The sequence below is a fragment of the Pseudorasbora parva genome, chromosome 23 (assembly GCF_024679245.1).
Source record: "Pseudorasbora parva isolate DD20220531a chromosome 23, ASM2467924v1, whole genome shotgun sequence".
Taxonomy (NCBI): Eukaryota; Metazoa; Chordata; class Actinopteri; order Cypriniformes; family Gobionidae; genus Pseudorasbora; species Pseudorasbora parva.
Genome location: NC_090194.1, coordinates 28,929,508 through 28,946,408, shown reverse-complemented (window position 1 = coordinate 28,946,408; position 16,901 = coordinate 28,929,508). Strand labels below are relative to the sequence as shown.

The following is a 16,901-nucleotide window of genomic DNA, read 5'->3' as shown; positions in this document are numbered from 1 at the left end:
GATCGACCTTCCGGAGAAGATTGACGGACTGATCGAACTTGCGTTGAGGGTGGACGCTCGTCTGAGTCGGCTGATATCCAGGATGGAGTTTCAGCACAAGAGTGTCGAATGCCCTCAGGCCAACGCTGCGGATGCGGTCAGCTACACCTTCGACCCGGAGCCCATGCAGGTGGGTCGAGCTCGGCTCTCCCGGGAGGAGAGAGCGAGACGGAGATCCCGTGGTCTTTGCCTCTACTGCGGCGGGACCGGACACCTGCTAGACTCCTGCCCGGTAAGAGGACCACGCCCGGCGGTAAGGAGAAGGCTACTGTCGGGCGGGATCTCCGTGGAAAAGACCTCATCCTCCACTCTCCTTCCGGTGAGATTGCTGTGGGCAGCCCAGGAATTTTCCAGCCCAGCACTCCTCGACTCGGGAGCGGAGGGTAACTTTCTTGACTCTGCCCTTGCACACAAACTCAAAATACCCACCATTGCACTTGAGAACACCATCTCTGTCAACGCACTCAACGGACAAGTTCTCCCTGACATTTCATTCACCACTGAACCACTTACACTGATCACGTCTGGCAACCACACTGAACTCATTTCATTTTTTATCCTGGACTCCCCTTTGGCTCCCATTGTCCTCGGTCACCCTTGGCTGGAGTTACATAACCCAAGGGTTGACTGGGGACAAAACTCTGTGTCTGCGTGGAGTGATAAGTGTTATGAGTCTTGTTTGGTGTCTGCTTGTTCGTCTGTGTCTCGTTCTGTTTTTCAGAGTGAGACGGTGAATCTGTCTAACGTGCCTCCGGAGTACCTCGACCTGAAGGAAGTGTTCAGTAAGTCCCGAGCTGCTTCTCTTCCTCCGCATCGTCCCTATGACTGTGCTATAGATTTACTCCCAGGTAAGTCTCCGCCTAAGGGCAAACTATACTCTCTTTCTATTCCAGAGAGGGAGGCCATGGAGAAATATATTTCTGATTCTCTAGCCTCCAAATTCATCCGCCCTTCCTCTTCTCCAGCGGGGGCGGGGTTCTTCTTCGTGGGGAAGAAGGATGGTTCTCTGCGACCTTGCATTGATTACCGAGGGCTGAATAACATCACGGTAAAGAATACCTATCCTTTGCCATTGATGTCTTCAGCTTTCGAGAGGTTACAGGGAGCATCCGTCTTCACGAAGTTGGACTTACGTAACGCTTATCATTTGGTTTGCATCAGGGAGGGGGATGAATGGAAAACCGCATTTAACACCCCCAGGGGGCATTTTGAATATTTGGTCATGCCTTTCGGCCTTTCCAACTCCCCAGCGGTTTTCCAGGCACTCGTCAATGATGTGTTGAGAGACATGGTCGACCAATTCATATATGTCTACCTGGATGACATTTTGATTTTTTCTTCGTCTCTCCAGGAACATGTTCGACACGTCAGACAAGTGCTTCAGAGGTTGCTAGAGAATGGGCTTTTTGTCAAGGCGGAGAAATGCGCTTTTCATGCACAGTCTGTTCCTTTTTTAGGGTACATCGTGTCATCGGAGGGAATGCGCATGGATCCCGACAAGGTTAAGGCTGTGATGGATTGGCCAAGTCCAGATTCCCGTAAGGCCCTACAGAGGTTTCTGGGGTTCGCCAATTTCTATCGGCGCTTTATTCGCAATTTCAGCCAACTAGCCGCACCTCTGACTGCCTTGACCTCTCCCCGAACGACGTTCAGGTGGTCCGATACAGCCGAGGCTGTATTTGCCAAACTGAAAAGCCGCTTTGTTTCGGCTCCCATCTTAGTCGCCCCTGATTCCACACGTCAGTTCGTGGTAGAGGTCGACGCGTCAGAGGTGGGGGTAGGAGCGGTTCTTTCACAGCGCTCTCCCTCAGATGACAAGATGCACCCGTGCGCGTTTTTCTCCCATCGTCTTTCTCCTGCCGAACGCAATTATGACATTGGTAACAGAGAGTTGTTGGCCGTCAAGTTAGCGTTGGAGGAGTGGCGTCATTGGCTTGAAGGGTCGGGGGTACCTTTTATTGTATGGACGGATCATAAGAACCTTGAATATATTAGATCTGCTAAAAGACTCAACTCCAGGCAGGCTCGGTGGGCACTTTTTTTCGGACGTTTTGACTTTGTTCTCTCGTACCGCCCCGGGTCTAAAAACATCAAACCCGACTCTTTATCTCGCATTTTTGATGCTTCCGAACGCCCGGTTACTCCCGAGTGTATTTTGCCAGAGAAGATAGTTATCTCTACACTCACATGGGAAATCGAATCGAAGGTCAAAGTGGCCTTAGAAGGGGTAACGCCCCCGCCCGGCGGCCCACCGAGTTGTTTGTTCGTTCCGGAGGGGTTAAGATCCGAGGTCCTCAAATGGGGTCACTGCTCCAACATTGCTTGTCATCCAGGGGTAAACCGCACTTGCAGTTTAATAAAGCAACGATTTTGGTGGCCACTTATGGCTCGCGACATTCGCAGTTTTGTTTTGGCTTGCTCGGTCTGTGCGGTTGGTAAGACATCTAACCAACCTCCCCATGGGTTACTTCAGCCGTTGTCTGTTCCTTCGAGACCCTGGTCCCACATCGCTCTAGATTTTGTTACCGCCCTCCCGCCCTCCCAGGGCAAGACGGTCGTTTTGACCGTCGTGGACCGATTCTCGAAGGCAGCACATTTCATTCCCTTGCCCAAATTACCCTCAGCCAAGGAGACAGCGGTATCTGTAGTAGACCACGTCTTTCGGTTACATGGCCTCCCGATGGACGTGGTCTCCGACAGAGGTTCCCAATTTGTGTCCAAATTTTGGCAGGAGTTTTGTAAATTACTAGGAGCCACGGTTAGTCTGTCTTCGGGTTATCACCCCCAAAGCAACGGTCAGACCGAGAGAGCCAATCAGGATCTGGAAAGAGTGTTGCGATGTTTGGTATCCAAGAATCCTTCATCCTGGAGCCAGCAACTCTCTATGGTTGAGTACGCTCATAACTCGTTACCAGTGTCATCTACGGGCCTTTCGCCATTTGAGTGTAGTGTAGGTTACCAGCCACCTATTTTTCCTAGTCTGGATTCCGAGGTCGCGGTCCCCTCTGTTCACGCCTTTATCCAGAGGTGTCATCGCACATGGACCAGAGCCCGTGAGACTCTGCTCCAGGTGGGAGCGCGCACCAAGGCTAAAGCCGATCGCCACCGGTCTAAGCCTCCCGTTTACGTCGTGGGTCAAAAAGTGTGGCTTTCTACCAAGAACATTCCTCTCCGCTCCGTATCTAATAAACTTGCTCCCAAATTTATCGGCCCGTTCACTGTCACCAAGATCATTAGTCCGGTGACAGTCCGCCTCAAACTCCCTCCGGCGTACAGGAGGATTCATCCCGCCTTCCATGTATCCAAAATCAAGCCTGTTTTTCACTCCTACCTTAATCCGCCAGTCCCGGTTCCCCCACCGCCGCGACTCGTAGATGGGGAACCAACGTATTCGGTTAATCGCATTCTGGATTCTAGACGGAGGGGACGCGGTTTCCAGTACTTGGTGGACTGGGAAGGTTACGGTCCGGAGGAGAGAAGTTGGGTTCCTGCTAGGGACATTCTGGATCACTCCCTTATTGATGATTACAATCAACAGGTAAGGTCGGCTGGGAGCGTCAGGGGACGCTCCTAGGGGGAGGGGTACTGTCACGGTTCATGGATTCCCTGTCTCACTCTTGGGTGCGTGTTGAATGTAGGTGAGGGCGGAGCCTGGGATTGGCTCATCACGCACCTGTGGCTGATCACCTGCACCAGCTGCAACTCATCACCTTCACCCTATTTAGTCTCTCTGTTTCTCTCTTGTCTTTGTCAGAGCGTTGTTGGATGTTTCCCCTTGTGTCTCCGTGTTGGTTGTCGTTTCCCCCTTCCGTGAGACGCTGGATCCCTTCCCGGATTACCTCTACCGATCTCCCGAGTCACAACTGCTCACAGCCTGCCCGTGTCGCCAACGGAGCCTCTCTCACTGCTCCGTCTTACCCGGACTTCTTCTGTGTTCTGAGTTTAGACTTCTGTGACACTATCTGTCTAAATAAACTGAGTTACTTGCAATTGAATCCTGCCTCTGTGAATCCGTTACATCGAGGAATCGACTCTTTTGGAGTCGACTCTCCATCACTAGTCCAGGCTGAAATATGCAGTTTTTTGTCATGAGTTGAGCTTTTAGAAACAACAATTATGAGACAGTTGATGTCAGATTTCATTGGTGATTTCAAACATGAAATTTAATCGTACGCTTGGCAAACAGTTTTGGAGAATTCGATTGTTCCCCATTCAAAGAGATGCACTTGCATGCCCGAGAGATGTTTCAAAGATGGTCGCAGAGTGAAATGACTCGTCTTAAAGGGAATTTGATGAAAAAGAAAAAAATGGGCTTGATGATGACTTGAGAAATGGGAGACATTTCAAATTTTAATAAAAATGAATGATTATTGTAAATATATATATATATATATATTTACATTAATCATTAATTTTTATATTATATATATTTTTATATATATTTAAATGAAACATATGCATGGATGAATCATTCACAATAGGATCAATAAGTTGCACGTAGTAAAGATAGACACATTTCAATATCATGTTGAATATAACGATCAAATTTACTAAAAGATCCAACTCAAACTAATATTTAATGGTAAATGTACAACACCACTTTTCTCATAAATACACTAAAGAGAGCTAAGGAGGATGATAAGGTTTGATATTTTGCTGAATAACGACTTACATTTCAGTCTGTTCCTCACTCAAAGCTATCATATTACTTGAACATGGATTGCACGGAACACTTTTATGGTGCTTTTTGCCATTTGGAGCTTGACAGTTCCAGTGCTCATTAAACTGAAAAGTATCATGATATTTTCCAACAATTTACATTTCGTGCTCCACGGAAGAAAGAATGGCAAGAGGGTGAGTAAATAATGACAGAATTCTCATTTTTGGATGAGCTAGTCACTTAATTCTTCCCATTGCATCTTATTCCAGAAAACTGGGGAAAAAAATGCTTAGAGTAAACTTTAATTTCATAAATAATTAAAAGTGAAAGAGGGGAGATAAAATCATAATAAATACAATCATAACATTTCCATTTCTCCATTCACGGCAGATTGAGGTTCATTGTGTGTGTCTCTATGCGAAAACAGATTTTCATTTTAATTAGAATTTGGGTGTCTCTGTGCACGAGCACTATCCCATCAATTACAGATCCCAGCAGCGTGCAGGAGTCCTCTGTACACACCGAAGCACCGTCTCTCTGGAGAGAGCAACACAATGCTCTCGCTTTCCCCAGCACCCTCTTAATCACACGTGCGCTCAAAGGCTGCAGTCGGGCAGAGGGGTGGGACGTTTTTTCCGTGCTCTTCCAGTGGCAGTCTGTTCAGATCATGTCCTCTGGGGGAGCCAAACAAATCTGACAGGGGATCATGGGCATAAATGAAGGCTGTAATTAAACAGCTTTATCTCTCAGGCTCAGACGGGAAACAAGCGGAGAAGGGAGAGGGAGCGGGATGTGAGACCGAAGCGCACGAGGAAGGTGGCGTCACGCGCCTCGCTCTGTGCCTGGCCCCTGACAGCGCTCTGCACGTACAGTGGGAAACATGAAGGCCTTTTCATTCATTAATGAATAAATTAATATTTTAAAATAAATAAATTGATAAATCAATGATGCATATTCATTTCTACAATAAATGAACAAAATTCAACATTTAAAATAGTGTCGAATCAGGGGTTCTCAAACAGAGGGCCTCAGTAAACGTCCAAGGTAGCCACAGGATGGATAAACAGGATGATATAAACACACACACTTATACATCGATCAGGCAAAACTTTACGGACTGGTATTGTGTTGTTCCCCTTTTGCTGCCAAAACAGCTTTGACCCGTCGAGGCATGGACTCCACTAGACCCCTGAAGGTCTGGCACCAAGATGTTAGCAGCAGTTCCTTTAAGTCCTGTAAGTTGCGAGGTGGAGCCTCCATGGCTCAGACTTGTTTGTTCAGCACATCTCACTGATGCTCGATTGGATTGAGATCTGGGGAATTTGGAGGCAAAGTCGACACCTCAAACTCATTGTTGACCTCCTCAAAATATTTCTAAACAATTTTTGCTTTGTGGCAGTGCACATTATCCTGCTGAAAGAGGACACAGCCACCAGGGAATACTGTTTCCATGAAAAGGTGTACATGGTCTGCAACAATCCTAGCATTTTTCCCATAGTGCATTTTGGCGCCATGTGCTCCCTAGGTAAGCGACACATAGGCACCCAGCCATCCACATGATGTGAAAGAACCCATGATCAATGAGCCTCTGCCACCCATGACCACTGGGCCAGTTCCATCACCAGTTCACCTCTCTTCCTTCCTTAGACCACTTTTGATAAATACTGACCACTGCAGAGCGGGAACACCTCACAAGAGCTGCAGTTTTGGAGATTCTCTGACTTAGTCGTCTAGCCCATTAAATAACAGGTGCCGTGATGAAGAGATAATCAGTGATATTCACTTCACCTGTCAGTGGTCATAATGTTATGCCGGATCTATGGTATTCAGTATATAAATCTAGCTCTAATCTAAATTAAAATGCAACAAATAAACATATAAAATCAAGATCTGAACTGACATCACGTTTATTTTTGTTTTTCCCTCAATAATTAATGTTTTATTGAAGAACAGTACCATTTGTACTTTTTGTAGTTATGCAAAGTTCAAGAATATAGAGCATAACTTCTTGATTCCCTAAATGAATTTTAGATGTTTTTAATATATTAAAATAATGTATGTTTTAAAACTTTACAACAAGGTTCCATTCATTAGTTAACTAGTGAACATGAACTAACAATGAAAAAATATTCTAAAGCATGTATGAATCTGACAACATTTACTAATACATTATTAAATTAAACTTTCTAATATATTATTAAATTAAACTTTCTAATACATTATTAAATTAAACTTTCAACATTTACTAATACATTATTAAATTAAACTTTCTAATACATTATTAAATTAAACTTTCAACATTTACTAATACATTGTTAAATTAAAAGTTGTATATGTTAATATTAATTAATGGAACTGAGCTAAAAATGGACAGCTGTATTTGTCTGAACACTAAACAAAGATGCATAAATACTGTGTATTGCTCATTGTTAGCTGATGTTATTAAATAACTAATATCAACTAATAGGTCCTTACTATAAACAAAATAATGACTTATTGTGTGAACAAAATAATGAAGTTATTCAATATAACAATAAAAAAAAGGTATGAATCAAGAAGGTTGAGAACTCCTGTCTGGCATAAACTTGTAACGGATTCACAGAGGCAGGATTCAATTGCAAGTAACTAGTTTATTGACAGAAGTGTCACAGAAGCCAAAACTCAGAACACAGAAGAAGTCCGGATAAGACGGAGCAGTGAGAGAGACTCTGTTGGCGACACGGGCAGGCTGTGAGCAGCAGTGACTCGGGAGCGCGGTTGAGGTAATCCGGGAAGGGATCCAGCGTTTCACGGAAGGGGGAAACGACAACCAACACGGAGACACAAGGGGAAACATCCAACAACGCTCTGACAAAGACAAGAGAGAAACAGAGAGACTAAATAGGGTGAAGGTGATGAGTTGCAGCTGGTGCAGGTGATCAGCCACAGGTGCGTGATGAGCCAATCCCAGGCTCCGCCCTCACCTACATTCAACACGCACCCAAGAGTGAGACAGGGAATCCATGAACCGTGACAGTACCCCTCCCCCTAGGAGCGTCCCCTGACGCTCCCAGCCGACCTTACCTGTTGATTGTAATCATCAATAAGGGAGTGATCCAGAATGTCCCTAGCAGGAACCCAACTTCTCTCCTCCGGACCGTAACCTTCCCAGTCCACCAAGTACTGGAAACCGCGTCCCCTCCGTCTAGAATCCAGAATGCGATTAACCGAATAAGTTGGTTCCCCATCTACGAGTCGCGGCGGTGGGGGAACCGGGACTGGCGGATTAAGGTGGGAGTGAAAAACAGGTTTGATTTTGGATACATGGAAGGCGGGATGAATCCTCCTGTACGCCGGAGGGAGTTTGAGGCGGACTGTCACCGGACAAATGATCTTGGTGACAGTGAACGGGCCGATAAATTTGGGAGCAAGTTTATTAGATACGGAGCGGAGAGGAATGTTCTTGGTAGAAAGCCACACTTTTTGACCGACGACGTAAACGGGAGGCTTAGACCGGTGGCGATCGGCTTTAGCCTTGGTGCGCGCTCCCACCTGGAGCAGAGTCTCACGGGCTCTGGTCCATGTGCGATGACACCTCTGGATAAAGGCGTGAACAGAGGGGACCGCGACCTCGGAATCCAGACTAGGAAAAATAGGTGGCTGGTAACCTACACTACACTCAAATGGCGAAAGGCCCGTAGATGACACTGGTAACGAGTTATGAGCGTACTCAACCATAGAGAGTTGCTGGCTCCAGGATGAAGGATTCTTGGATACCAAACATCGCAACACTCTCTCCAGATCCTGATTGGCTCTCTCGGTCTGACCGTTGCTTTGGGGGTGATAACCCGAAGACAGACTAACCGTGGCTCCTAGTAATTTACAAAACTCCTGCCAAAATTTGGACACAAATTGGGAACCTCTGTCGGAGACCACGTCCATCGGGAGGCCATGTAACCGAAAGACGTGATCTACTACAGATACCGCTGTCTCCTTGGCTGAGGGTAATTTGGGCAAGGGAATGAAATGTGCTGCCTTCGAGAATCGGTCCACGACGGTCAAAACGACCGTCTTGCCCTGGGAGGGCGGGAGGGCGGTAACAAAATCTAGAGCGATGTGGGACCAGGGTCTCGAAGGAACAGACAGCGGCTGAAGTAACCCCTGGGGAGGTTGGTTAGATGTCTTACCAACCGCACAGACCGAGCAAGCCAAAACAAAACTGCGAACGTCGCGAGCCATAAGTGGCCACCAAAATCGTTGCTTTATTAAACTGCAAGTGCGGTTTACCCCTGGATGACAGGCAATGTTGGAGCAGTGACCCCATTTGAGGACCTCGGATCTTAACCCCTCCGGAACGAACAAACAACTCGGTGGGCCGCCGGGCGGGGGCGTTACCCCTTCTAAGGCCACTTTGACCTTCGATTCGATCTCCCATGTGAGTGTAGAGATAACTATCTTCTCTGGCAAAATACACTCGGGAGTAACCGGGCGTTCGGAAGCATCAAAAATACGAGATAAAGAGTCGGGTTTGATGTTTTTAGACCCGGGGCGGTACGAGAGAACAAAGTCAAAACGTCCGAAAAAAAGTGCCCACCGAGCCTGCCTGGAGTTGAGTCTTTTAGCAGATCTAATATATTCAAGGTTCTTATGATCCGTCCATACAATAAAAGGTACCCCCGACCCTTCAAGCCAATGACGCCACTCCTCCAACGCTAACTTGACGGCCAACAACTCTCTGTTACCAATGTCATAATTGCGTTCGGCAGGAGAAAGACGATGGGAGAAAAACGCGCACGGGTGCATCTTGTCATCTGAGGGAGAGCGCTGTGAAAGAACCGCTCCTACCCCCACCTCTGACGCGTCGACCTCTACCACGAACTGACGTGTGGGATCAGGGGCGACTAAGATGGGAGCCGAAACAAAGCGGCTTTTCAGTTTGGCGAATACAGCCTCGGCTGTATCGGACCACCTGAACGTCATTCGGGGAGAGGTCAAGGCAGTCAGAGGTGCGGCTAGTTGGCTGAAATTGCGAATAAAACGCCGATAGAAATTGGCGAACCCCAGAAACCTCTGTAGGGCCTTACGGGAATCTGGACTTGGCCAATCCATCACAGCCTTAACCTTGTCGGGATCCATGCGCATTCCCTCCGATGACACGATGTACCCTAAAAAAGGAACAGACTGTGCATGAAAAGCGCATTTCTCCGCCTTGACAAAAAGCCCATTCTCTAGCAACCTCTGAAGCACTCGTCTGACGTGTCGAACATGTTCCTGGAGAGACGAAGAAAAAATCAAAATGTCATCCAGGTAGACATATATGAATTGGTCGACCATGTCTCTCAACACATCATTGACGAGTGCCTGGAAAACCGCTGGGGAGTTGGAAAGGCCGAAAGGCATGACCAAGTATTCAAAATGCCCCCTGGGGGTATTAAATGCGGTTTTCCATTCATCCCCCTCCCTGATGCGAACCAAATGATAAGCGTTACGTAAGTCCAACTTCGTGAAGACGGATGCTCCCTGTAACCTCTCGAAAGCTGAAGACATCAACGGCAAAGGATAGGTATTCTTTACCGTGATGTTATTCAGCCCTCGGTAATCAATGCAAGGTCGCAGAGAACCATCCTTCTTCCCCACGAAGAAGAACCCCGCCCCCGCTGGAGAAGAGGAAGGGCGGATGAATTTGGAGGCTAGAGAATCAGAAATATATTTCTCCATGGCCTCCCTCTCTGGAATAGAAAGAGAGTATAGTTTGCCCTTAGGCGGAGACTTACCTGGGAGTAAATCTATAGCACAGTCATAGGGACGATGCGGAGGGAGAGAAGCAGCTCGGGACTTACTGAACACTTCCTTCAGGTCGAGGTACTCCGGAGGCACGTTAGACAGATTCACCGTCTCACTCTGAAAAACAGAACGAGAAACAGACGAACAAGCAGACACCAAACAAGACTCATAACATCTATCACTCCACGCAGACACAGAGTTTTGTCCCCAGTCAACCCTTGGATTGTGTAACTCCAGCCAAGGGTGACCGAGGACAACGGGAGCCAAAGGGGAGTCCAGGATGAAAAATGAAATGCGTTCTGTGTGGTTGCCGGAAGTGATCAGTGTAAGTGGTTCAGTGGTGAATGAAATGTCAGGGAGAACTTGTCCGTTGAGTGCGTTGACAGAAATGGTGTTCTTGAGTGCAATGGTGGGTATGTTAAGTTTGTGAGCAAGGGCAGAGTCAATGAAGTTACCTTCCGCTCCCGAGTCGAGGAGGGCGAGGCTGGAAAAATCCTGAGCTGCCCACAGCAATCTCACCGGGAGGAGAGTGGAGGATGAGGTCTTTTCCACGGAGATCCCGCCCGACAGTAGCCTTCCTTTTACCGCCGGGCGTGGTCTTTTACCGGGCAGGAGTCTAGCAGGTGTCCGTTCCCGCCGCAGTACAGGCAAAGACCACGGGATCTCCGTCTCGCCTTCTCCTCCCGGGAGAGCCGAGCTCGACCCACCTGCATGGGCTCCGGGTCGAAGGTGTAGCTGACCGCATCCGTAGCGCTGGCCTGAGGGCATTCGACACTCCCATGCTGAGGCTCCATCCTGGACCTCAGCCGACTCAGACGAGCGTCCACCCTCAAAGCAAGGTCAATGAGACCGTCAATCTTCTCCGGAAGGTCGATGGCGAATATCTCCTTCTGGATGCGGTCAGCCAGCCCATGCAGGAACATGTCCCACTGTGCCTCCTCGTTCCACTTGCACTCGGCGGCCAGGGTGCGGAACTCGATGGAATAATCCGAGACCGAGCGGTTACCTTGGCGGAGCTCTGCGAGTTGACGTGCCGCTTCTCTTCCGGTCACCGCTCGGTCAAACACCCTTCTCATCTCTGCCGCCAGCGTCTGGAACGAGGAGCAGCAAGGATGTTGGTTCTCCCACACCGCCGTTCCCCAAAGTGCGGCTCGTCCGGAGAGCAGGGTGAGGACGAATGCCACCTTGGATCTTCCCGTGTTGAAAGTCTGCGGTTGAAGAGCGAAAAACAAGGAACACTTGGTAAGGAAGGCTCTGCAATAATTGCTCTCACCGGCATAACTCTCGGGGGTAGGCAGACGTGGTTCCGGTTGCCGTGATGCAGATGGTGTGTGGGGAATCGGCGGTGGGTCGGGCACAGTGGGACCGACGAGTTGTTGCATCTGTTGGGTCAGCTCGGCCACCCGTGCCACCAAGGTGTGTACTGCCTGTCCTGTGGCAGTTAAGTTCGCCTCCTGCTGGTCCAGTCTCTCGTTGCTGCTGGTCAGTAGGGCGTTGATACTCGCTGAATCCATGGTTGGTCAGAGCGTTCTGTAACGGATTCACAGAGGCAGGATTCAATTGCAAGTAACTAGTTTATTGACAGAAGTGTCACAGAAGCCAAAACTCAGAACACAGAAGAAGTCCGGATAAGACGGAGCAGTGAGAGAGACTCTGTTGGCGACACGGGCAGGCTGTGAGCAGCAGTGACTCGGGAGCGCGGTTGAGGTAATCCGGGAAGGGATCCAGCGTTTCACGGAAGGGGGAAACGACAACCAACACGGAGACACAAGGGGAAACATCCAACAACGCTCTGACAAAGACAAGAGAGAAACAGAGAGACTAAATAGGGTGAAGGTGATGAGTTGCAGCTGGTGCAGGTGATCAGCCACAGGTGCGTGATGAGCCAATCCCAGGCTCCGCCCTCACCTACATTCAACACGCACCCAAGAGTGAGACAGGGAATCCATGAACCGTGACAAAACTATAAAACAGGACAGGGTACATTTGGCTGAATTTTATTAGGCAATTTCCCCTTTCCCAAAGACCTTAACTTGACCACTGTTGTATGAAACTATAAACATTAACATCCCTCCCTTCTTCACTTCTAGCAAGTAAGAAGACTATAGTCTAAAAGTTGGACAGAATGCAGAAGTGAGAAAGGGTGGTAAGGAGCTGCTCAAAAAACATAACCAATGTCTCTAGGACAATTTGTTTTCCGTGTGGGCGCACAAACGCTGCAAACTGCGTTCGACAACGATTCCATAACAGGCTTCTGAAAAGGCATCCTAAGTTGTTAATGAGTGCTTGGTTTACTGCTTTTTTAAAGGAGAACTAAGGATAATCCAAACCTGTGATCAGAATCAAGTTGGTTTGTTAATGTCTGTATTTTATTTATTTATTTATTTTAGATGAAGGTACAGAAATAGTACTATGAAGAAGTTTAAAAGCACTGTTTTCTTAGACTAGGGCCACGAGCAGTATAGAGACGGCAGAGATATCGATCTGTTTCCATGAGGAGCCTTATTCACGCAAGTCGTTATCAAAAACATAAATTCATCTGTGTTTGTCAAAGAGATGCTCTAGCAGCCTAATGGACTCTAATGTGGTTATTCATTAATGATCTATTATAATATCAGTAATCATATTTCCCGTTCATCATCTGTCTAATCCATCTAATTTCTGGTATTTAAGCACTAATGTGTCTCCTCTGTTTATTAGCATATGGCTGCACATTTCTTAAAGAGACAGTTCATCCATAAATGTAAGCTCTGTCATTTACATGTCACTTCAAACCGCCCTTTCCTCTTAAAATATAACATTTAACATTTTGAAGAAAAGCTTGGCATAAATAATGACACTGAGTATAATGACAGGAATAATGACAATAATGTCACTAATGACACAATATTCAGACTGAGGTGCACTTTAAAGTTCTGTTATTAAAGGGATAGTTCACACAAAATTAAATGTATTTACCCTTAAGTCATCCTAGGTGTATATGACATTCTCCTTTCAGACGAACACAATCGGAGTTATATTAAAAAATGTCTATCCTTTTAACTCACCTTTGTAACCTGATTAAACTAAAGTAACTGCAACATCCAAATGGCTTGATAATCACAGTTATGAACATCAAAATGTGAACTTTGTGTTGCTGCATTATTTGCATGTTGACATCCTGAGAAAAAGTTCATTAATTATAGAATAGGAGCAGATATGGGTCATCAAGAAGCACCTCTGACAATGAGGTGACTAAGCTACATTATCATATAAACCTTAACTTTTAGGGTTCCTGATTTGCATCAGGAACACAACTTCATTTACATTGTGGGCGGTTTTACAGACTGCATTAAATATTTGGGTTTTAAATGTTCCGTCTTGCTGAATCTAATGTGCTCTGTATACTTTGTCAGTGCTACATTGTGAAGAAGACCTCGAGAGTGACCTTGCACCCTTCTGTGGAACAGCACAAAAGAAGAGTCTGGCAGAATGTACAGTATATACTTTCTTCTAATACATGAAAAAAGTCATGATTGCTTTCTAAGTTTAAAAAATGGCCATTAAACCATCATTGAAAAGATTACAGAGGTGATCTATACACTATCCACATGTGTTCCAAGTCTTATGAAGCCATATTATAAGCCATATTATACAGCTTTTTGTGAGGAGCAGGTTAAAATGTGTTATTTGTGAAGAAGTGTAGTGTAGTAAATATAATTTGGTCCAAATGTATCTTATAGTGAATGACATTTAAGACTTATGTTCCTTACACATATGCTTCAGACATTTTTATGGCATTTTTATGTTGCTTTTTTGGAGTTTAACAAACCTTAAAAAACATATTTTTAAAAGAACTGTATGTAAGAAATATATTTCAATTTATCATAAAATGACCCTGATATGTCACTAGACATTAAGAAATCATGTTAATTTCAATACAATCACTGACAACAGTAGTCTGGCCAGGATATTGTCATTTAAAAGTTGTTGTTGCAGCCCTCAACTGATGTTGATGTTTTGGCCTGTAGCTCCACCCTCCACCTATCTACCAATCACAAAGTCAGTAGTGATTCGGCAACCGGGGGGAGGGGAATACACCCCTCTGCAGTCATTTGAAAGTGATTGCAGTACCAGTTTTGGCCACAATCTTACATACACTCCCTTTAATCTTTTAAAAAGACACAATGTAATACAGGTTTGAAACGATGGCAAAAGTAAAATGCCAAGTAAATGATGGTAAGATTTTTGATTGAAATGTTCCTGGATTTGAAACAAGGACTCAAGGAGGCCCAGTCACACACGCTGACCCGACCCAGATCTCAACCCTGTAACACCACAAGAGGAAAAACAGCAAAGATTAAGAATTCATAGAGCGTTGAACAGGCTTATTGCCTCACAGGAGCAGGGCAGTGTTATTGCGAAGCCCGGAGGACTTGAAAGTTTCTATCAAAACAAATGGATGAAGCATACAAAGCTCCATAACACTTTTTCATGAGCTACTCCAGAGAGCGAATAACCAATAAAATGATGCCTACAGCAAGACAAAGCAAAACAACTAAAACACATATATGTATATGGCCTTTGCTGGTGCTGGTATTATTTGAGCTCCTCAGAATGGACTGTGATTTTTTTTTTTTGATTACATTTCAGGAAAAGACACTTCTTGAAGTGTTGGGTTAATCAATATGCCCATATTGATTCAGAAACCTGGAGTCCTTAAAGCAAATCACACAGCCTCATGTGCCTCGGGTCTGTCATCTATTGACGAGCGAGAAAAAAGGATGAGAGCGGTTCGAGATCATCTCTCCTGATTACGGCGTCCGTATCTTTAAGGGTCATAGAGCATGTCTCGGTTATTGCAAAGCTAAACAGTGTAGAAAACATCCCCTTTACCCCGAGCGAAATGTGGCCCGATCCTGCTTTTGAGAGGCTCTTCCAGCTCTTATGAGTCAAAGCAATCAAAACCCAAAGCAAATGAGAATTTGTTGAAGAGTACTGATCAGGCTGCATATAAACAAAACATTTAAAGTATTTACCGTTGACAGTAAGCGTGACCTCCTTCTCTCCAACTCCCACTCGCGGCACCACAGCTCGACATACGTATTTCCCAGCGTCCTCCTGTCTCACTGCCTTCAGTGTCAAGGTGTTCTCATTGCTTAGCACCTGCAAGATAACAGATGTTTGGAAAAAAAAAACAACGCCAGTCTGAGCAACTTTTTAGATATCATTAAAAAGTTTTTTTTTTAGAGCAAATACATGAAGCAGAACTCCTTCTATAATTAACCACACAAATGTATCACAAATTCTGCTTCTTTCTTGAGTTTTAACTTCATCTCGACATCAGTTGTGAGATCCTAACAGATGACGACCCAAACAAACACAATGTGCTCTACTGAGGGTCCATTAGCCCTTGAAACCAACTGTCACAGCTTCCATCAAAAACAGTTCTGTCACATGTGTGCCGGATAAATTCCTCACACCCAGATGGAGAATTAAATGAAACTCCATAAGTCAGGGTTGTGCACCATTTAAATTTTTTAAAGGAGAATTAATTTTAAAGGTGTATTTTTTATGTTAAATACATTCTCTTAACCCTTGTATGGTTTTCGGGTCTGTTCCCCCTTTTTGTGTGTGTGTGTGTGTGTGTGTGTGTGTGTGTGTGTGTGTGTGTGTGTGTGTGTGTGTGTGTGCATGCGTGCGTGTGAGAGAGATTGTGTGTAAGTGTGAGAGAGTAGCTACAAGAGTGAGTTTTGTTTCTTCCCCTGCCGTTCCCACACGAGGTTGCAATTCTTAAATGTGATCTAACAAAGGTAAAGAGAAAATATTAACCATATAAGCTGTTTATATTGCTTGTAATTGGGATGAAGTAAACATCTGTTCAGTATTTTAATATAACATTTTTGATTGTGTTGAATTAAAAATCCAAAAATGCAGTGGGTCCACCAGACCCACGAACACTGGCTGAGTAACAAAATATGAAAACCACACAAGGGTTAAATAAGTTTAATGTTCATAGATTTAAAGGACCGTGCAGGTGTTTTGAGTTAATTAGCTGATTAGAGTGTGGCACCAGGTGTCTTCAATATTGTACCTTTTCACAATATTTAAATTTTCTGAGATACTGAATTTGGGATTTTCCTTAGTTGTCATGTTATAATCATCAAAATTAAAATAAATAAACATTTCAAATATATCAGTCTGTGTGTAATGAATGAATATAATATATAAAAGTACGTACGACTCCATGGCCCCTTTTCATCCAGACGATGGTGAGCGAAGGGTTACCAATCCAAGCACAACTGAACACGGCATCAGAACCCCGATCCACCTGGAGGCTCTGGGGCTCAGCACCCAGACGGGGGCCAACTGCACACACACAAAAAAGAATAAATAAATAAAATAATTATTTTTCATTTAAATTCATTTTTATTATATGCAAAAGAACATTCAGTCATGT

General features: G+C 45.4%; 1 protein-coding gene across 1 annotated transcript in view; it reads right to left on the bottom strand.

The window, feature by feature from the left end:
* kirrel3a (kirre like nephrin family adhesion molecule 3a) overlaps positions 1–16,901 on the bottom strand; it is a 230,770-nt gene that overhangs the window by 27,269 nt on the left and 186,600 nt on the right. The window contains exons 8-9 of the mRNA XM_067432960.1: positions 16,683–16,810; positions 15,481–15,607 (exon numbers count right to left, since the gene is read on the bottom strand). Coding sequence (XP_067289061.1) covers positions 15,481–15,607; positions 16,683–16,810 — 255 coding nt within the window. The remainder of the gene's footprint in view (positions 1–15,480; positions 15,608–16,682; positions 16,811–16,901) is intronic.